Source organism: Staurois parvus, unplaced genomic scaffold (genome assembly GCF_062004578.1).
Source record: "Staurois parvus isolate SC_StPar_1 unplaced genomic scaffold, SC_StPar_1.0 ptg003759l, whole genome shotgun sequence".
NCBI lineage: Eukaryota > Metazoa > Chordata > Amphibia > Anura > Ranidae > Staurois > Staurois parvus.
Genome location: NW_028321555.1, coordinates 9,989 through 33,518, shown reverse-complemented (window position 1 = coordinate 33,518; position 23,530 = coordinate 9,989). Strand labels below are relative to the sequence as shown.

The 23,530-nt window shown below is 44.4% G+C and overlaps 1 protein-coding gene across 1 annotated transcript; it reads right to left on the bottom strand.

Moving 5' to 3' along the window:
* Positions 1–1,979: 1,979 nt before the first annotated feature.
* On the bottom strand, positions 1,980–21,300 carry LOC149427440 (RNA-binding protein 38; the record flags this gene model as incomplete). The annotated part of the gene is made up of 3 exons (XM_089668036.1): positions 20,125–21,300; positions 16,080–18,137; positions 1,980–2,103 (listed from the first exon to the last, which is right to left on the bottom strand). Coding segments are annotated over exons 2-3 (292 nt in total), but the record flags the coding sequence as incomplete, so codon positions are not given.
* Positions 21,301–23,530: the final 2,230 nt, after the last annotated feature.

Genomic DNA, 23,530 nt, shown 5'->3' with positions numbered 1-23,530 from the left:
CTCCTGGAACATATCCCCCCCCCCCTCAATATCCTCACCTAGCACAAATTACCCCCAATCCCATATTCTAGCACAACCCTCCCTCCCCTCCAAATCCCCCCCTCTCAAAGCACAACCCCCTCCAAATCCCCCCTCTCAAAAGCACAACCCCCTCCAAATTCTCCCCTATCAGAAGCACAACCCCCCTCCAAATTCCCCCTCTCAAAAGCACAACCCCCCTCCAAATTCCCCCTCTCAAAAGCACAACCCCCCTCCAAATTCCCCCTCTCAAAAGCACAACCCCCCTCCAAATTCCCCCTCTCAAAAGCACAACCCCCCTCCAAATCCCCCCTCTCAAAAGCACAACCCCCCTCCAAATCCCCCCTCTCAAAAGCACAACCCCCTCCAAATCCCCCCTCTCAAAGCACAACCCCCTCCAAATCCCCCCTCTCAAAGCACAACCCCATCCAAATCCCCCTCTCAAAGCACAACCCCCTCCAAATTCCCCCTCTCAAAGCACAACCCCCTCCAAATCCCCCCTCTCAAAAGCACAACCCCCTCCAAATCCCCCCTCTCAAAAGCACAACCCCCTCCAAATCCCCCCTCTCAAAAGCACAACCCCCTCCAAATCCCCCCTCTCAAAAGCACAACCCCCTCCAAATCCCCCCTCTCAAAAGCACAACCCCCTCCAAATCCCCCCTCCCCCCCAAAGCACAACCCCCTCCAAATCCCCCCTCTCAAAGCACAACCCCCTCCAAATCCCCCCTCTCAAAGCACAACCCCCTCCAAATCCCCCCTCTCAAAGCACAACCCCCTCCAAATCCCCCCTCTCAAAGCACAACCCCCTCCAAATCCCTCCTCGCAAAGCACAACCCCCTCCAAATCCCCCCTCTCAAAGCACAACCCCCTCCAAATCCCCCCTCTCAAAGCACAACCCCCTCCAAATCCCCCCTCTCAAAGCACAACCCCCTCCAAATCCCCCCTCTCAAAGCACAACCCCCTCCAAATCCCCCCTCTCAAAGCACAACCCCCTCCAAATCCCCCCCTCTCAAAGCACAACCCCCTCCAAATCCCCCCTCTCAAAGCACAACCCCCTCCAAATCCCCCCTCTCAAAGCACAACCCCCTCCAAATCCCCCCTCTCAAAGCACAACCCCCTCCAAATCCCCCTCTCAAAGCACAACCCCCTCCAAATTCCCCCCTATCAAAAGCACAACCCCCCTCCAAATTCCCCCTCTTAAAAGCACAACCCCCTCCAAATCCCCCCTCTCAAAGCACAACCGCCTCCAAGCACAACTCCCACGGCCCCCCCCCATCCTAGCACAAATTCCCACCCCCCCCTCCAAATCCTCCCTTCTAGCACGATCTCCTCCAAATCCCCCCTCCTAGCAAAAATCTTCCCGATCCTCCCTCCTAGCACAAATTTCCATCACCCCTTCCCCCCAGCACACATCTCCTCTCCCAGCATCAGTCCACTTCCTTCAATACATCCACCTAGGACAGATTCCCCCAAATCCCTTCCCTAGCTAACACACTTCCAAATAAACCTTCCCACCATAAAACCCTCCCACCTTACCCAAGTCCCCCCACCAGGCACAATGTCCATGGAAAGACCGGCCTGGAGGAGTACATCTGAAACCTGGGGGCCATGGAGGAGAGTCGGGAAACCAGCAGCTGTGGCTGGGCCCTAGGCGGCTGGCTAGTTGGCCTAGTGGTAGCACCGGCCCTGATCCCACACCTTAGTTCTCCAATATGAATATACTACTCACGAGACGGGAGCACCATAGGAGGTAATGTGAAGTTATTCTGAAGAGGTCAAAAGACAACTGGCTAAGGGAAATATCCTCCATTTCCTGTTGTGTCTTCAGGACCGTACGTGATGGGCAAATGCTGTACCCCATTATATTGGGAGGTAAACGTTTGGTTGTATTTAGAGACTTTCTAATGGTCAGTCTTCAGATTAGGGATCATATTTAAAATAAGAAGGGCAGGGGGTCTTACCACTCTGGAGGTTGCGTGGTTTGGCTCCCAGGTAGGCGAGGTTAACGTTGGCCTTCCGCCCATCAATGATAGGATTTGGGTCTTTACAAGCTCGGTCGGCGGCCCCCCGGTCAGACATCGTTACCTGTAAGAGAAGAAAAAAAAACAAAGGCTGTTAGGGTAGGAGGACGCTTCATGGGTCAATTATATCTCAAACAGTTCTACACTCAACATCTCGAGGAAGAGCGTTCTACAAAAACACGAGTATCTGCCTTAGATGAAAATACACAGTCAGTCTATGGAGGTCGGGACACGTGGGAGCATCACAATCGCGTACACAATTCCACAGTCCACGTTTTAGGAACAGTGTTGTAGCAACAGTTCACGGGTCATTTATATCTCAAGAAAGGATTCCACACCCAGCTCTCCAAGCTGATGGCTGGAGGAAGACCTTTCTACAAAAACATTAGCATCTGCATTAGATGAAGATACATGGTTGGTCTACAAAGGATTGGACCCTCACGAGCCAGCTTAAGGGAAGTGATGATTGGGTGGAAAAATCCAACTCAGCTGAAGGCTTTGTCCTCCCAGAGGGAACCATATATCGTAAATTAAATCTAACCGTGTCGGGCTGGACAATTACAAGCAAAAGTGATCCGTGTTCACAAAGCAAAAAAAAAAAAAAAAAATTATATATATATATATATATATATATATATATATATATATATATATATTATTTTTTTTTCTTTAGTTTTTAACAGTATGTATGTATGTATGTATACACACACACTAAACACATAATATTAAAAACTAAAGAAAAAAAAATTATATATATATATATATATATATATATATATATAATTTTTTTTTCTTTAGTTTTTAATATTATGTATTTAGTGTGTGTATGTATACATACATACAAAAACTAAAAGAAAAAAATACTAATACTAATATATATATATATATACACACACACACACACACACACACACACTAAACACATAATATTAAAAAACAAAAGAACCCCCCCCCCCCAAAAAAAAACAGAAACAAAAACATATTGAAAAAGCTAGCCAAATAAGTCCACAAAATGTCTCATCCAAGACCTACAAAAATAGGTGCAGCCACACTCCTTCCTGAGAGGTTATAAAGTGATAGTAGAGTACTAGCTTACCAACTTCCCATGACCCCCTTAAAATTAATAGCCGTCAAGAGCTTCTGGTATTGTCATGTTTCACATGACTGTCAGATGCCTTTAAGTGTTCTTTGTATTTTGTCTCGGCTCCTCCCTTTCCTTTGGTTTTAGTCCATGCTGTAAAGATAGCCCCGCCCCTTTTCCCAGTAATACAATTCAGCTTCTAGCCTCATGTCATGAAGCAGATCACATTATGATCTTTTGACCTATCCGATGTTCATTGTTGTAAGATTCTCTCAGTTTATGGAATAAAAACTTCTCAAGATCTACAAGGCGTCATCTAGATCGAGTCACTGCCTGTGATATTCAACTAAGATTGGAGTTATCGCTATCTCATCACAACTGGAAGTTACAGAGATCACACTTTCAATGCTTAGATTGGAGAGACGGAACAGGTATCCCTCTGGATATCTAGGTCACCTCCCAAGCTGTCTCAGTATCACCCAGGACCACTGTCAATTAGGTAAATATGTGCGAGTTTCCACAGTAAAATTCATGTAAGGAAAGAAGGAGAACACCTCTCCACGGTGTAAAACATTTAAAAGAATTTATTTTAGCCAAGAAACACACAGAAGTTAAAAACACATGTGCATGTAAATATAGCCACCAATCTGTCACGACATACACTTCCTGAAACTCAGCGGAATGCTCCGACCAACGCGTTTCGTCATCAAAATAAGTCTTCCGGGGCAACGAAAATGCAAGCATTCGAGGCCACTTCAGCAATCACACAAACGTTTTAAGAACGACTGTTCTACCAAAAAGGTGCCAGACATTAAAATGGCAGTCACCTTTCCAACCAATTCTGGGCTTATGTCGTGGGGCTAAACCTGCCAGTGATAGAAGACCTTGGGGTGTCTGCAGAGCACCTCTTCCCTCTGAAGACCAAATATAATGGGAAGACCACTGCAACCAATTGTGTTGAGGGATGCCTTTCACCTTGTGACGTGCTACAAAATGACAAAAAGTAGGAGTCTGATTGTGGTGGGGAGAGGAGTAAATGCTTCTTCTAGCTGATAAAGTACTATCTCCTTGGCCTAAAATCGAGTCACTGACTGGAGCTCAAGGGTGGTAATGGGAAAAAAAACAAACAAACAAAAAAAAAAAAAAAAAAAAACACAAAAAGGGGCCAAGCCATTGCCCGAACAAGGTCATCCAGCACCCAGGGTGAACGTACCAAATTGCGCATAAACCCCCCCTTAACAAAAAACACACACAAAAAAAGTACTTATCTGCATGTTTACCCCCTGAGAATAAATTCCCCCTCCTCCCAGTGCAAATCACCATATATCTATGGGGATCCTGAGATTAAATGGGGGAGGGGTGTAAACAAAGCCACCCCCCCACACCCCTCCCACACAGTTCTGATCCAGGAGCACTGCAGTAGCAGCAAGAGAGTGCATAGCCTGCACCTCTTCCCAGCTCTCTCCTCCTCCAGCTTGCCTCTTCCAGCACCAAGTTGACAGAAGTAGTGATGCCCATTATTATTCCTGTCAGCTTGCAGTGGCAGGAGCTCTACTTGTGGTCCCCCCCACACATGATACCACAGTGGCCAGGGCAGCTGCCCCTTCTGACCCCCCCCCCCCCGTCCCATCCCCCATCCCAAAGCTTTTGGACATGGTTTTTGTACCATTTGTTTATGCTTTCTTGTAAAACAAATTAAAAAAAGTCTGAATTAGGATTAGCCATGGACCAAGGGTTCAATCTCACCATTTCCTTCCAAGCACTTCCACAGAAAAAGTCCTGCGGTGTCACTTAAAGTGGAACTTTAGGCCGTCGTCCTGCTGGATCACTTCAGGCTGGCCCCTTTTGCAGGTATAGCCTGATGTAAAATATTAAAAAATAAGCGCCCATACGGTTTAAGAAGTTGGCCACAATGAGGACCACAGAGACCACAAATCCATACGGAAGTGGAGGTGAGGCACTGGATACAAATCCTTACCCAAGAGGTCTTGGTTTAAGGCCTAGATTTTGCTAAAGCTCTGATGATGGGACTGTTAGGAATGGGAAACTGACCGCCCATCACAGAGGTTCTCTACCATGAATGATAACTGCTTCATCTGTACCTACGGTTCTTCACAGACTGTCCACCAATCAGGTCCTGAATGCTTTCCACCCATAGAGGGTTCTTGTATGGTTTGTGTACTAGATGTTCCCAGTTTGGGGATTTCCAGCTCAAGGGGAATTTTAATTTATTGGTTTTGCATAATTACTAACATCCACAAGAAAAAAGGAACTAATTTTCACAGCTTCAAAGCGGCCTTTCTCAACTAGAGTCCCGTGGATCCATAGGGTTCCTCCTAGGGGCTCCCCTTATGTGAGGAGTCATTTCTGCCTTCATATTGTTATGTAAGGAATGGGGGGCACCCTTCCTACTGACCACCAAGGCAAGGAGCACTCTTTCCACAGAGTACAAATAGCAACCACCCCAATCTGTAACTGGCTCCCTTCCATGTTACAATTCGGGACGGTTGCCATTTGTTTGTACTGTTGGTTATCTGGTGAGGGGACGTACTACATACCTTCGCATGCCATTGGGTTCCTCCCAGAGTCTCCGAGGGGTTCCCCTTATGTGAGGAGTCATTTCTGCCTTAATCTTGTTACGTTACCTGTAAGGAAAAGGGGGCACCCTTCCCACTGACCACCAAGGCAAGGAGCACTCTTCCCACAGAGTACAAATAGCAACCACCCCAATCTGTAACTGGCTCCCTTCCATGTTACAATTCGGGATGGTTGCCATTCGTTTGTACTGTTGGTTATCTGGTGAGGGGGACGTACGACATACCTTCGCATGCCATTGTGGCTAAAGATGGGTGTCCAATACCTTTAAGGAGGGGTGGGTTCCCTCCAGGCATACCTGCCCTCAATCTATCCATTATATGTGCTCCAACTTTGGAGGCTCTCAAAATTCAGGACTACAGATACCCTGGGATACTACAAAGAGGCCTCTGCAGCATACGCATGTATTTGCAAAGGAAATCCCTTGTTTTAACGTGTACGGTTAAACCGGGTAATTCGATTTAATGCTAGCAAAAGAAAAAATGCAAAAGGGCGCACTCTCCTCATGCATTACCGTGGTTACAAATGAATTTATTAAAAACGTGACAAATGGATACTCACAAAACGAATGTAAGAAACGAACATGAAGCCAAATGGGTCAACGTCACACAACTGGAGTCCTGTGATGATGGTGCCCGGTGGGAAAAACTGGCGTGTTTCGGGAGTTGAACTCCCTATTTCAAAGCGGGGGAGAAAAAGAAGAGGGAGAAAAAGGGGGAGAAAAGGGGGGAGAAAAGGGGAGTTCATCTCCCAAAGCACGCCAGCTTTTCCCACCGGGCACCATCATCACAGGACTCCGGTTGTATGACATTGACCCATTTGGCTTCATGTTCGTTTCTTACATTCAATTTGCGAGTATCCATTTGTCACGTTTTTAATAAATTCATTTGTAACCACGGTAATGCACGAGGAGAGCGCGCCCTTTTGCGTTTTGTGAGCATCAAGACTCCCCCATCTTTAGTGGGCTGCCCCTCACCAAGTGACAGTTACCGTTTTATATGTGGAGCATGAAGATCAGAGCGCTGGTGTTGGTTTCATTTGGGTAATTCGGTGTGTTGCAGGCTGCCAAGGGAGACTGACCACCGACCCTAAGGGGCTTTCTTCCCACCGGCCACCAAAGTAAGAGACATTCTTCCCACCAATTCCGAAGATTTAGTGATTAGTAGTAGGGAGTTCCTCCAGTTATTTCAAGTGTTGCTCCATGTTAAAACCATTGAGAAGCCCGCATCCAAGTATCTAAAGCCAAACCTTTTGCAAGTTAGTTCAACCACATGCTGCCTTCCTGAATCTCTCAGGGACCCCCACGGTGAAATATCTCTACAATCTGCCAAATGGTCAGGACCATTACAGAGCCAAATGATGGTGGCACCTATCCCCCCCCCCCCCCCCTCCAATGGATCCTCCCTAATGTAGAGTAAACATTGCTGGGGGGGGGTTGCAGCTGTAAAAGACCTTTTGTTACTAGCTGAAAAAAAAAAAAAAATCCTAAATTACAGCTCAACTCCTGTCCTGTAATCATCCTACTTTTGGGGAGATTTCCCTTTACTCCTTAAAGTCATATCAAGAGATGGGCAGCACAGTGGCTACATGGTTGGCACTTCTGCCTGGCAGTACTCGGGTTGTTGGTTCGAATCCCGACCACGGCACCACCTGCCTGGAGTTTGCATGTTCTCCCTGTGCCTGCGTGGGTTTTCTCCGGGTACTCCGGTTTCCTCCCACAGGTTAATTGGATCCTGTCTATATTGGCCCCAGTACGTGTATGTATGAATGTGAGTTAGGGACCACAGACTGTACGCCCCTTGAGGATTAGGGACCACAGACTGTACGCCCCTTGAGGGACCACAGACTGTACGCCCCTTGAGGGACCACAGACTGTACGCCCCTTGAGGGACCACAGACTGTACGCCCCTTGAGGGTTAGGGCTTAGATTGTACGCCCCTTGAGGGTTAGGGCTTAGATTGTACGCCCCTTGAGGGTTAGGGACCTTAGATTGTACGCCCCTTGAGGGTTAGGGACCTTAGATTGTACGCCCCTTGAGGGTTAGGGACCTTAGATTGTACACCCCTTGAGGGTTAGGGACTGATGTGAATGTACAATATACATGTAAAGCGCTGCGTAAATTAACGTCGCTATACAAGTACCTTAAATAATAATAATAATAATAAGTATTGTTCTGGTCTATGCAGACAACGGCAGCTCACCCATACGTGGTGACGTCACCTCCGAGGCCCCACCCTAGACGTTTCGTCCTCCAGGAGCGGAAGCAAGATACAGTTTAACCAGCACCCACAGCAGGCTCATCTACTAGTAAATGTAAAAAGTAACCATAGCAGATGGGAATCTACGTAATCCGGCACTTCTGAGAGCCACAAACAAACCTTCTCAGGGGAACGAAGAGGTCAGACAGGTTGGAAGACCTTCCCCATGGATATAAATGAACAACAAAGTAATGAGGTCCTGCATTCTCTCCAATGTCAGTATCTGAAATTTTTGACAACCAGCAAAAAAGGCGCAAACTGGACATATCAACTCTCTATTGGATATCTCCGTGCGTCCAGATTTCCTCCAGCTACAAAGTTAAGCCCTGAAGGGGAAGTTTTGCAGCCCCGAAACGTGTTGGCATCTCCAGTACTGCCTGCCTTTAATAGTTAAGGATTTCTAGACTGTTGAAATGAAACTTGTATCCTCTGTAAACTTGATTGATATTTGTGACCCCGTTAAAACCAACTCCCTACCCCCCCCCCCCCCTTAAACTTACAGTGATGGATAATGGGCTGGGCCGAGCATCACTGCCTACACAAAGGCAATTTTCTCCTGCGGGATATTTATCCTCATCCTTGTGAATAGGACAAGCAGCCTTTCCCATAATCGGTAACTGGATTTTCAAGTTTGCTGGCCACTTAAGAGAAAAGCCGCACAGACACCAATACCAACAACACTTTATGTAAATTAAAAACTAAAAAAAAAACAAAAAAACAAAAAAAAAAAAAAGACAACAACTTGGTAAACAGATTGCAGCCCGGGCCGCGGAAAATGCCATTTGATCCAACAAGAACAGGATGTGCCACCAAGTTCACTGCTGTCCATATTATTCGCAGGACTCGCAGCCTTTTTTCAGCGTCTCTGCCCAGAATAATTAAGTGATGTAACCGCGCTCGGTGCCAGCTTGGCGTCCGTTCAGCTGCTGGAGTTCAGGAAGTCACGGCAGGTTCTAGTAAAGTCTCAGTTTTTTGTTTTTTATTTTTCAGGGGGGGCAGGGAGAGATGATGAGGGGGGGTTATATATTTTTCAATTACTTGCCAAAAGGGGCCGTTGGGCAACTTACAGCCTACAGCTCATTCATTTGTAAAGGCCTAAACAAGGGAGGCGTGGCATTGGAGTCTCCAGTGAAGGGGACTCCAGAGGGACCATCAGGATAGTCTTCTCCCTTGTGTTAGCAGTGGCTCCTTTTATGATAAGCAGACAACCTCAGTATTGTGTGATTGCAGATAAGGGCTCAGACTTCACACAGCTCTCCCAGCTAGAAATTGCTGAGCAGCTAGTGGGGGGTGGGGAGGAGTCCAACGTCCTCCAGTAGAATTGAAAAGTGATCTCTACAGTAAGCGGTTACCCCTGTAATAGAATTATTTATAGACAGACCCCAAAGTCTCTAATTCATCAATTAGTGAGTCAGTAACCTAGAGATGGGGGTCTCAAAACTGCGGCTTATTGCTTTCCGTAATCCAGACCTTGGGGCACCATTGCTTCCATTGACACCAAAAGTGGGGTACTGCTGACCCCAACATTGGGGCACTATTCTGCCCCTCATGACCAACAGTGGGGCACTATTCCCCTCCCCCCAACAGTGGGGCACTATTCCCCTCCCCTATCCCCACTGACCCCAACAGTGGGACACTATTCCCCTCACGCCAACAGTGGGGCACTATTCCCCTCCCCACTGACCCCAACAATGGGGCACTATCCCCTTCCCCCACCGAAGCCGAAGATGGGGCACTATTCCTTCCCCCCCGCCCAGACGCCAAAGGTGGGACCCTATTCCCCTCCCCAACCCCAATGATGGGGCACTATTACCCCCCCCACTGACCCCAACAATGGGGCACTATCCCTCCCCCCCACTGACCCCAGCGGTGGGGCACTATTCCCCTCCCCCCAACGATGGGGCACTATCCCTCCCCCCCACTGACCCCAACAATGGGGCACTATCCCTACCCCCCACTGACCCCAGCGGTGGGGCACTATCCCTACCCCCCACTGACCCCAGCGGTGGGGCACTATTCCCATCCCCCCAACCCCAATGATGGGGCACTATCCCTCCCCCCCACTGACCCCAGCGGTGGGGCACTATTCCCCCCACTGACCGCAGTGATGTAGTTTTTCTTACCCTCAATGATGAATTATTTGGCATCCAGGTTTGGAGTTTTCATTTAAGTCACATGGGTCAGCAAGCCAAATGAGGTCACCTCACCCAGAGATAGTGATGGGCTTGCAGCAGATAATAGTCACCGGCTTTCCTCATCCTCCTCAGGATATATGGCCCACTGAGCCAACACAGAGCCCCATGGGGGACAAACACTCCACCGGCCCTTTGACTCAGCCCCCCCCCCCCCCCACATGCACAACCCCTTTGTCCCACTTTATATGTCCCCTTGCAGTGCGTGGCCAACCACAAAAATGTCTCCAATTAAATGAACACACACACACTTTTTTTTCCCTTTTTTTAACAAGACACAATCCATGTTTTTGGATGCAATTGCCTGATAATATAATTAAACTTAAATGTTTTTGTTATATTTATTTATCAGACAACCTGACCTCTGTATTATCATGGCTTCCGACCCCTAAAATGGGCCCACTTATTATTCTGGTAGTAACCCAAAAGCCAACATTCATTAGATTGCAGCCCTTTGCTTGCTTTTACCTTGCCCTTGGGGCACCATTTAATCCACTGACACCAACAAAATTCCTCTCAGTGATACCAACGAGGTGATAGAAGTCCGACCAATGACACCAATGATGGGGCACAATTCCTCTCATAAACACCAAAGACGGGGCACAATTCCTCTCACTGACACCAATGACGGGGCACAATTCCTCTCATAAACACCAAAGATGGGACACTATTCCTCCCACTGACACCAATGACGGGGCACAATTCCTCTCACTGACACCAATGACGGGGCACAATTCCTCCCACTGACACCAATGACGGGGCACTATTCCTCCCACTGACACCAATGACGGGGCACAATTCCTCTCACTGATACCAATGACGGGGCACAATTCCTCTCACTGACACCAATGACGGGGCACAATTCCTCCCACTGACACCAATGACGGGGCACTATTCCTCCCACTGACACCAATGACGGGGCACAATTCCTCTCACTGATACCAATGACGGGGCACAATTCCTCTCACTGACACCAATGACGGGGCACAATTCCTCTCACTGACACCAATGACGGGGCACAATTCCTCTCACTGACACCAATGACGGGGCACAATTCCTCTCACTGACACCAATGACGGGGCACAATTCCTCTCACTGACACCAATGACGGGGCACAATTCCTCCCACTGACACCAATGACGGGGCACAATTCCTCCCACTGACACCAATGACGGGGCACAATTCCTCTCACTGACACCAATGATGGGGCACTATTCCTCCCACTGATACCAATGACGGGGCACAATTCCTCTCACTGACACCAATGACGGGGCACAATTCCTCCCACTGACACCAATGACGGGGCACAATTCCTCCCACTGACACCAATGACGGGGCACAATTCCTCTCACTGACACCAATGACGGGGCACAATTTCTCCCACTCCCACTGACACCAAAGATGGGGCATTGTTTATTACCACTGATGCCGGTACATGTTCCAGTCTGGCCCCCCTAAAGTCTGAAGGACAGTAAACTAGTCCTTTGCTTAGAAAATTTGGAGACCCCCATGTCAGTGCATTGGAATCTGCAACATATCTAACACTCCCCTCCCCAAGACTGACAATGCTGCTGTACAAAAGGTGCCCCTGTGCTCCTTCATCCAGAGTGGGGGCACTGTAATACATGGGGTGTATTATTGGCCAGCTCACAGATGAAAACAGAAGGGGAAAAAAAAAAAAAAAAAAAAGACTAAAAAAGAAAACTAATGCAGCCACCACGTCTAACCTGCAACAGATCACATATTTTGGGTTGGAGTTTAATACATTTGTGACCCGGAATTGCCCTTGCTTGTATTTGTTTTGTCACATTTGTGACCTGGAATGGCCCGGACTTTTTTTTACGATGTCACATCGGTGACCCAGCTCCTGGAACCGGCCCTGATCTTACATCATACCTGAGATGACATCGCAATTAGTCACCAGGACAAGCGGCACATTTTTTGTTTAAAGAGAACCTGTCATGACAGACCCAGGGAAGCCACCAATGACCATTTGCTGATCATTCCAGGCCAGCTGATGGTGCCACCACCAGGCAGAAGGAAGTCAAGGTTCCGGCTCTTCGATCTGCTCGGGGTGTCTGGATTAAAAAGGAATATGGAGGCGCTGGTTGGACTTGTCCCATCAATAACTTCCCCACAAGTTGGCCACGTCAGAGTCATCCCTCCCCCTCGGCTCTATCTGAATTTCCCATAACACTGGCTACACACTTGGCTGATCATACAATGCAAGGAAAAAGAGAGACTGTCAACAAGTATGTGGGCAGTGAAGTCTTTAAAAGTCCTCCATTTGGCCACTTTCTACACTTGAGCACATGGACATTTGTGAATGTTTTTGGACCTGTTGGGGGGGGGGGGGGGGGGAGGTAAAATTAGCAGAAAGGTGCTAACCTTCCTAGATAAGGCTACAAAGCCGGCAGAGGAGAATTTGCACTTCGCTCCCAGTTTCCGCCAACAGCTGAGGAACAAAAGGCAATGAGACAAGCGGCAATCACCTGCTCACTCTTACAAAGGCTACACAGGGGGGCAAACAACAGCTCGGCTACAATGGCTGGAAGGTCAGAGATTTAACCCCTTGTAAGGAAGCTCCTCATCCGGGAGATTCCCCATTTCTGCTGGTTCACAAATAGCCTGAGCCATAGGGCCACCCTCAGATCTATAGCAGTGGACCCAAAACGTGGCCATCTGAAGTGACCGCTGGTTGACCTGCTAGTTTTTGGTAGGGCCATCCACGCAGTAGCCCTTTGGGTTGGTTTTTTTCTGCCATCTTGCGATGGGTGAATGGGATCCATGGGCGTTTCTGGTCTCTCTGAAGCATTATTTGGATATTATCCACCATGCGGAATTTGCCAGAATATGTGTTCTTTATAAAAAGTTGGTCATGTTCATGGCACTATTGCCCACATGAAAGTCATGGTGACTAATGAACATGCCCTTTGTCTTATCGACAAGTAGCTTGCACCCCATTGATCGCCAACCAGCCTGGCAAGGTGCCCCTACAGCAATCCCCAACCAGCCTGGCAAGGTGCCCCTACAGGAATCCCCAACCAGCCTGGCAAGGTGCCCCTACAGCAATCCCCAACCAGCCTGGCAAGGTGCCCCTATAGCAATCCCCAACCAGCCTGGCAGGGCACTCCTTTAGTGATCACCAACTAGCCTGGCAAGTTGCCACACACCAATTGCCTACCAGCCCAATGGGGTGCCCAAATTGTGATCACCAACCAGCGCAATAGGGTACCCCTACAGTAGTCTCCAACCAGCGTGACATGGCCTTGGCCCCTACAGTGACCACCAACCTGTTCCAGTGTTCAGCAGCATGACAGAAGTGATCACCAACCTGACAGAGCCCCTCTAATGACCACCAGCGTGACATGCGTGTGAACCCCCCCCAGTCTGACAGGCCCCCCAATGATCACCAGACTGATATGACCCACCTGTCCCCTTCCCACTCCAGTATTCAAGCAGCCTTACAAGGCTCCCTCCAGTAATCGCCCGCCTGACAGGGTCCCCCCCCTCTAGTGATCACCCACCTGACGGGACCCTCCTTACCTCCAGTGATCGCCTGCCTGACAGGGCCCCCCTCCCCCAAATGAGCAACAATGCCCCCTCCAGTGATCACCTGACAAGGCCCCCCCATCACCCACCTGACAGGTCCCCCCCTACCTCCAGTAATCACCTGCATGACGGGGCCCTGCTCCAGTGATCATTGACCTGACAGGCCCCCCTTACCTCCAGTGATCACTTGCCTGACAGCCCCCCCTCTAATGATCACCAGCCTGACAAGGTCTCCCCTTACCTTCAGTGATTACTGGAGGTAAGAGAAAACCCGTCAGGTGGACGATCACTGGAGGGGGGCCCCATGTCAGGTAGGCAATCACTGGAGGTAAGGGGGGCCCCCCCATCAGGTGGGTGATCACTGGAGGGGGCCTTGTAGGACTGGTTGATCATAGGGGGAGGGGGGCCCTGTCAGGCAGGCAATTACTGGAGGTAAGGGGGGTACCTGTCATCCGGGGGGGGGGGGGGGGGGGTTACTGGAGGGGGCCTTGTAAGGCTAGTTTATAATTGGGGGAGGGGGGCCCTGTCAGGCAGGCGATCAATGGAGGCAAGGGGGGCCCAGTCAGGTGGGTGATAACCAGCCTGACAGGCCCCCCTCCAGCGGTCACCAACCTGAGGAGGGGCCCCTTACCTCCAGTGATCAGATCACTAGCCAAACAAAATAAAGTAAAAAAAAAAAAAAAAAAGAATAATAAAATAAATAGAGTGGAGATGTTTGGAGTGTAAACATTTGTCATTGTGAAAGACCTGTTGTGTGGGATGGCAACAAAACTTTCTGTTTAACACACAGCCACAAAGGGGACGGCTAGGCCGGAGCCACACGGGGGGGGGACTGACCTTGGCCCGGGAGAGGAGACCTCCAGGGGCCCCGTCTGACATACACAATGCCTACCAGCAAAGACAACACAAGGACCAAGTGAGAGCCAAACAGTACCAAGACGTGATAGGTTTCCAAACACAACGAGAGAGACCAACGAGAGGGACCAACAAGAGGGACCCAACGGGAGGGACCAACAAGAGGGACCAACAAGAGGGACCCAACGAGAGGGACCCACAAGAAGGACCCAACGAGAGGGACCCAACAAGAGAGACCCAACGAGAGGGACCCAACAAGAGGGACCAACAAGACAATAGAAGACAAATAATAAACAACTTACACTGTATAAAAAAGGAAAACAAAAAGGAAAAAAAAAAAAAGAAAAAAAGAAGACCACCTAGAAAGAAAACTTCAGTTTTCGGGGGACACCACATATTAGAAAACTCTCAGAGCAAAAAAACAAAATCGCTTCAACCCATCACAGGGAATGCAGCGGGCAGAGCCAGACCGCCACCTTGCAGCGGGCAGAGCCAGACCACCGCCACCTTGCAGCGGGCAGAGTCAGACCGCCACCTTGCAGCGGGCAGAGCCAGACCGCCACCTTGCAGCGGGCAGAGCCAGACCACCGCCACCTTGCAGCGGGCAGAGCCAGACCGCCACCTTGCAGCGGGCAGAGCCAGACCACCGCCACCTTGCAGCGGGCAGAGCCAGACCACCGCCACCTTGCAGCGGGCAGAGCCAGACCACCGCCACCTTGCAGCGGGCAGAGTCAGACCGCCACCTTGCAGCGGGCAGAGTCAGACCACCACCTTGCAGCGGGCAGAGCCAGACCGCCGCCACCTTGCAGCGGGCAGAGTCAGACCACCACCTTGCAGCGGGCAGAGCCAGACCGCCGCCGCCACCTTGCAGCGGACAGAGCCAGACCGCCGCCGCCACCTTGCAGCGGGCAGAGTGAGACTGCCGGCATCTACAGATCTTCAGTAGAGGATTCCTCCCAATGCTCTCCACCCCTAAGAGGAACATCACCAACGCAGGCCATAGACGGTTCGTTCATCGGACGAATTTTCATCCGAAAGAATAATCGTCCGATAGTCGCACCGTTAGCAGGGCAATGCCATCGGCCGATATTCGCGGTTCCTTCGTGTTTCTTTTATCGGTCATGCTGGAAAATCCACGAAAAACAGCCGACTTTCGTAAGCATTGGTGGCAACAGAACGACCGATTTTTCATTTTTCGGCTGACAAGTCGGCCAATAAACGACCCATCTACGGCCTGCACAGGTCTACCTATGGATGGATACGATTTTGTCCGGACTACGCCTGTGCAGGCTCGTGAAGTGTCCTCTGCGGTCGCCACGGGGAGCCAATGGCGGCACACAGAACGCAGGGCACACCGCCTCCGAGGTACTTCAAGAGCCGGCGCAGGCAAAAACACAAACAAACAAAGGAGGTGATGCTTTCTTGCTGGGGGGGGGGGGGAACCGAACACCTTAAAAGTTCACCCCGAATATTTCGCCAATAAGTGATCGCGGTGCGGGATACTCACAAATCCGTAACCCCGAGATTTGCCCGTCTGCCTGTCGGTGATGACCACGGCCTCGTCAATGTCCCCGAAGACCTCGAAGTATTTCCGGAGGGACGAGTCGGTGGTGTGGTAGGGGAGACCCCCGACGAAGATCTTGGTGAAAGTCGTGTCCTTCTGCACCGTGTGCATGGCGGCCGATCCTCACCGACAGGTAGCCAACATCCAAAAAACAAGAAAACAAATGAAAGGATAACCGTCCCAGGGTGTTATATCCGCTGCATAGGGAGACGTGTATAGAAGACCCCCCCAGATCAGAAATCATACAGGGGGGGGGGGCGATCAGGGGGCGACTATTGAGGTAGTTCTTCCAGCTTTGTGCTGCGCAGCGATCAACAAGCGGCAGACAGTCGTACAGCGGACTCCCCCCTCCTCCATCCAGCAGATCCTCTGTCTGTACAAGCTGACTCTGCTTTGCTACAAGGTAACACATTGCTCAAAGCTTTGTACTCAGCTCTAGCCCCTCCCCCCTTCACCAACCACCACCACCCCCCCTCCCCATGTGAGGAGGAGGGGCCCAACCAGCCTGATGCATGATGGGATTTGTAGTCTTGCCAAGGCCTTTCTGAGGCTGCTGTTTATTAACCCCTTTGTGACTGTTTTTTTTTTTTTTGCTTTTTCATCCTTTAATCGTCGTTTAGTTTTCGCGACAAAAATTTTATAATTCTGACTTTAATATAAAAAAAATAAAAAATGTAAAAAAAAAAGAAAAAGTTAAGTCGCAAGGGTTACAAGTTTTGGGGCGTCTACGCCCCCCGCCGCACGCGCGACTCATCGGGGCGTCCATCCTTAAAGGGCAGCTCCATCCCTGTTCCTAGTTTTGTTTTTTTTTGGCTTTTTCATCCTTTAATTTTCATGACAAAAATTTTATAATTCTGACTTTAATATTAAAAAGATAAAAAATGTAAAAAAAAAAAAAAAAAGTTAAGTCGCAGGGGTTACAAGTTTTGGGGCATCTACGCCCCCCGCCGCACGCGCGTCACATCCATTTGGCTCCGCAGAGCGTTGTGCCACGCGCCTCGAAGGCGGCGCCGTCGCTGTTCCTAGTTTTTTTTTTTTGCTTTTTCATCCTTTAATCATCGTTTCGTTTTCACAACAAAAATTTTATAATTCCGTCTTTAATATTAAAGAGATAAAAAAAAAAATCAAGTCGAAGGGGTTACAAGTTTTGGGGTGTCCACGCCCCGCCGCACGCGTCTCTTTGGGGCATCCATTTGGCTTCGCAGAGCGTTGCGCCACGCACCTCGAAGGTGGCGCTGTTCCTAGTTTTTTTTTTGCTTTTCCATCCTTTAATCGTCGTTTCATTTTCGCAACAAAAATTTCATAATTCCGTCTTTAATATTAAAAAGATAAAAAAAAAAAATCAAGTCGCAAGGGTTACAAGTTTTGGGGTGTCTACGCCCCGCCGCACGCGCGTCGCATTGGGGCATCCATCTGGCTTCGCAAAGCGTTGTGCCACGCGTTTCGAGAGCGGCGCCGTTGCTGTTCCTAGTTTTTTTTCCTTTTAAACTGCGAATCAGTTTCTCAAATTCTCCCGGCAGGACCTATTATGCAGCTGCGTTTCCACGCACGCGGTCCGACAACGCACGCATCGTGGTTCCCCGTAACAGGGTCATTTCTCATTTCAGGGCATTTGAAAAAAAAATAAATGTCCATTTTTTTTTCTTTTTCTGCGTTTTATGGGAGGCCCATAGAAGTGAATGGCAACGCAAGAAAACTCATCTCACATGCGTTTTGACGCGTCGGGGGTGAACGGGTCTTGGCCAATGGCTGTCACTGCTGCTATCCAGCCCTGAACTGTGGAAACATGCGTCAGCGCGCTGTGATCTCTGAAAAGCGATCCGCATTTTGGGTTGCTCTTCAGGCAGTGAGGAAGCGATACAACGCGTTTTACACGCAGGGGTTAAAGGTCATGCCCGGGCTGAGCGCCCCCTACCTCCCGGGGTGGGAACCACTATCAGTCCATCCCTCCAGCTCTGCAGAGCATTCACCGCACGCATCCAGCGCCCATCAGTGCGAAGCCTTAAATAATCATAATAATAATAATAAGATACAAATATTTAAAAATATATAATAATGTGATAATAATAATAATAATAATGATACAAATATTTAAAAATATATAATAATGTGATAATAATAATAATGATACAAATATTTTAAAATATATAATAATGTGATAATAATAATAATAATGATACAAATATTTAAAAATATATAATAATGTGATAATAATAATAATAATAATAATAATGATACAAATATTTAAAAATATATAATAATGTGATAATAATAATAATGATACAAATATTTAAAAATATATAATAATGTGATAATAATAATAATAATGATACAAATATTTTAAAATATATAATAATGTGATAATAATAATGAAATTATAAAAAATAGTTTGAAATATATAATAATGTGAAATTATTATTAATAATAATAATAATAATAATAATAATCATCATCATCATCATAATAATAATATACAAGTATTTTAAAATATATAATAATGTGATAATAATAATAATAATAATGATACAAATATTTTAAAATATATAATAATGTGATAATAATAATAATAATAAGATACAAATATTTTAAAATATATAATAATGTGATAATAATAATGAAATTATAAAAAATAGTTTGAAATATATAATAATGTGAAATTATTATTAATAATAATAATCATCATAATAATAAGATACAAGTATTTTAAAGTATATAATAATGTGATAATAATAATAATAATAATAATAATAATAATGATACCAATATTTTAAAATATATAATAATGTGATAATAATAATGAAATTATAAAAAATAGTTTGAAATATATAATAATGTGAAATTATTAATAATAATAATAATAATAATAATAATAATAATCATCATCATCATCATCATAATAATAAGATACAAGTATTTTAAAATATATAATAATGTGATAATAATAATAATAATAATGATTTTCATCCATCGTGGACGAAGAGGACCCTGATATCTAACAGGTAGTGGGCTGTCCACGGTGTGTCCGTAGGTGGCTGGTGAGGCCTATACAGGCACAAAATGTTCTGCCACATGTCAGGCAGACATATGTGGGCACCACTTATTCTTCTTCTTCTTCTTATTAATAATAATAATAATAATAATAATAATAATAATAAGATACGAATATTTTAAAATATATAATGTGATAATAATAATAAAATTATAAAAATATTTTAAAATATATAATAATGTGAAAAAATGAATGAGCTGAAATAATAATAATGATAATAATACTATGATGGACGTATTAGTTATTTTATTTTTTGGATAATCTATCAGGGGAGGGTGATGTTATTGTGGTAATTGTGATTTTAATAATAATAAATAATAATGTGATAATAATAAAAATAATAAAAAAATAATAATAATATGATAATATTAATAGTATTCTTGTTATTATTATTAATATTAATAATAATACTAAATAACAATAATTTGATAATAATAATATTAATAATAAATAAAGCGATAATAATATAAAGGATGTATTACTTATTTATTTAATTTTTTGGAAATCCATCAGGGGAGGGTGACACCATTGTGGTAATTCTGATTATAATAAAATTAATATTAAAATGTGATAATAATAATATGATGGATGTATTAGTTATTTTTAAAAAAAAATGTAATCCATCAGAGGAGGGTGTCAACATTGTGGTAATTGTGATGATAATAATAATAATAAAAAAAATAATGTGATAATAAATAATAATAATAGTAATAATATGATGGACATATTAGTTAATTATTTACTATTATGGACAAACCATCAGGAGAGGGTGACACCATTGTGGTAATCATCCTATCCCTGATGAAGTTACGTGATGCGTGACGTAACGCGTCGGAAGGAAGCGTGGTGACGTCAGTTCCGGTTACGGCTGCGATCGCCCTTTTCCCTTGTGAGTGCATTTCTTCTTTTTTTTATGTTTAGTAATAAAAATAACTTTACCTCACTACGAGGAGCCGCCATCTTTCTTGTTTACTTGGCACCCGCTCTTCTGATTCCGGCGATGTGGAGCTCCCAGTGACCGGGATACATCGAAGAAAAGGAGTTTGGTGGAAGATCGCTGTGTTGATCGATGTGATGTGGGTCCATTGGTGGTATCCACTGTATGTTATCGGTCGAATACGTTCGATGCCCCGTGATAGAAAGTCGTTTCTTTTCACGTGGATCTCATTTACACCAGTTATTAGAGTGTAATATACACTGGCACTATATTCATTTATTATTTTTTATTTATTTATTATATTTATTTATTTTTATTTATTTACTATATTTTTTTTTTATTTATTTATTAATTTTTATTTATTTATTTATTTTTATTTATTTATTTTTATTTATTTATTTTTATTTTTATTTTTTTTTAAGGATGTTATTTATTTACTTTAAATGAGTCGATTATATATCTTGTTTGTTTCCCAAGGGTGAAATTTCCCCATGGATGGTGTCACTCTCTGACAGCTGGATGTACTCATTATTCTGTTTAACACCCAATCCATTAGGGGAGGGTGACACCATTATGGAAAATGTGCACATATTGAATTTTTTTTTTTTTTTTACAATTAGACATCACTTGCTGCATGCTTGTTCTGGATCATTCACCAGCTTCTCGGTCCCAGGATTTACAAGATTGACTCTGGGGGAACTACAAATCCCAGCATTCCCTGTGCTGTATTACAGAGCTGGGACGTCAAGGGCTGCTTGCTCCCATTAGTCTGAACCCCCTCACGTCATTCTTTGAGCTGATTATGCAAAATGTGAAATAAAATAAATATTTTTTAAAATCTTTATTTACAATGTGTTTATTTTTTCTTTAGGGGGCGGGGTTTATATTTTTGCTAGTTTAGTTTATTTAATTTTTTTTTTATATTTGTGTCTTTTTTAATTCGATCGTTGTGTACCGTCTCTTGATTTTTTATGTTTGTTTATTTTTGTCTATAATTTCTATTTTTATTTTTTTTTACTGTGTTATTTCCTTTTGGTGGGGGAAAAAAACATATTTTTGTTAAAGAAGAGGTCCGAGATAGAGGAAAGGAGCTACCGAAACCCTCAGGTGCCATTTAAAGCCCCTTTCATCCTCAAAACCCTTACAAAAAATAATAATAAAATGAAGTAAATTAATAAAAAAAAAGTAAAATAAAATAATTATTGTACATGATAAATGTAAAAAAAAAATTGTGCAAATCTTCCGATTCTTTGCTGAGATTTCTGTAAAATAAAATAATAAAATAAAGTAAAATAAAATAATTATAGTACATGATAAATGTAGAAAAAAAATTGTGCAAATCTTCCGATTCTTTGCTGAGATTTCTGTAAAATAAAAAAATAAAATAAAGTAAAGCAAAATAAAATAAAATAGTAATAGTACATGATAAATGTAAAAAAAAAATTGTGCCAATCTTCCAATTCTTTGCTGAGATTTCTGTAGAATAAAATAATAAAATAAAATAATTATAGTACATGATAAATATAAAAAAAAATTGTGCCAATCATCTGATTTTTTTGCTGAGATTCCTGTAAAATAAAATAATAAAATAAAATAATTATAGTACATGACAAATGTTGAAAAAACAATTGTGCCAATCTTCCAATTCTTTGCTGAGACTTTTTTAAAAATAAAATAAAGTAAAATTAGAAAAAATAATTATTGTACATGATAAATATAAAAAAAAAATTGTGCCAATCTTCCGATTTTTTTGCTGAGATTTCTGTAAAATAAAATAATAAAATAAAGTAAAATAAAATAATTATAGTACATGATAAATGTAAAAAAAAAATTGTGCCAATCTTCTGATTTTTTTTGCTGAGATTTCTGTAAAATAAAATAATAAAATAAAGTAAAATAAAATAATTATAGTACATGATAAATGTAAAAAAAAAATTGTGCCAATCTTCCGATTTTTTTGCTGAGATTCCTGTAAAATAAAATAGTAAAATAAAATAATTATAGTACATGATAAATGTAGAAAAAAAATTGTGCCAATCTTCCGATTTTTTTGCTGAGATTTCTGTAAAATAAAATAATAAAATAAAGTAAAATAAAATAATTATAGTACATGATAAATGTAAAAAAAAAAATTGTGCCAATCTTCCGATTTTTTTGCTGAGATTCCTGTAAAATAAAATAATAAAATAAAGTAAAATAAAATAATTATAGTACATGATAAATGTAAAAAAAAAATTGTGCCAATCTTCCGATTTTTTTGCTGAGATTTCTGTAAAATAAAATAATAAAATAAAGTAAAATAAAATAATTATAGTACATGATAAATGTAGAAAAAAAATTGTGCCAATCTTGATTCTTTGCTGAGATTTCTGTAAAATAAAATAATAAAATAAAGTAAATTAAAATAAAATAATTATAGTACACGATAAATGTAGAAAAAAAAATTGCACGCACTCCACTGACAATGGGCAGAAAAGAAAAAACCCCACAGATGAGCGCTAACATTCGCGACGCAGGTGTTTTCGGCGCCCTGCCTTCCAATATCGGGAAGTGGGAGCGAGGCTTCGCACTGTCGCCGTTTTTTGCAAAGTCACCTCTTGTGTTGCCGCCAGACTACGAGTCCCATCATGCTTTGCAGCCCGGGGATCTGTCTGGAGAAGGACATTGTACGCTGTGAATGGGTTGATCCCCCCCCCCTCCCTCCCCTCCCCCGGCAATTTGACTAAGAAATAGACTTTGCAAAGCAAATAGAGCGCCGCTGCCCGCCACAGAAAGCCGCTGAAACCGACATTTGTCCTGCAAAGACATTTCATAAACTTGGCAGTCTGATCTATGGGGGGGGAGGGGTCCCGGTTTCCTAGCAAACACATAATGGGAAGGAAACACAGGTGTAATATTTTATCTGCGCCGTTACTGGGCGGGCGATATTCTTGGGTTGGGCGCAGTCCGACGCCCCAATAAATTCCTCTCTCTGGATCTCTGGAGGGAAGTGGGAAATCAGGGAATGTATTTTATTATTCTGCGCTGTCCTTATCTGATAACGGTCGGGCCGGGCGATCGGCTCTCAGGGATGTTCACACTTGTGCGCTTTTTTTTTTTTTACTGGCAATGCGCATTAAAACGCACGTGTTGACGCACGCCGCCGCAACGACGGTGTTCCTTGTATAAAGCACCCCAACCCCTGTACAGAAGAGCCCGACGCGCAACTCGCCGCAACACAACGCAAATGCCATCGGTGCGCGGCGCTCTCGAAAAAGGTCGTGCGTGTTTTTTAATTCACTCCAGTGCATTGGTCGGCCATTTGTATTGAATGGGCTGCCTTCACACGATGCTTGTTAACACGCGCCGGAACGTTCATTAATATTCACGCAGAGTATATTCATAATATTGTCAGTAAATAAATCACAA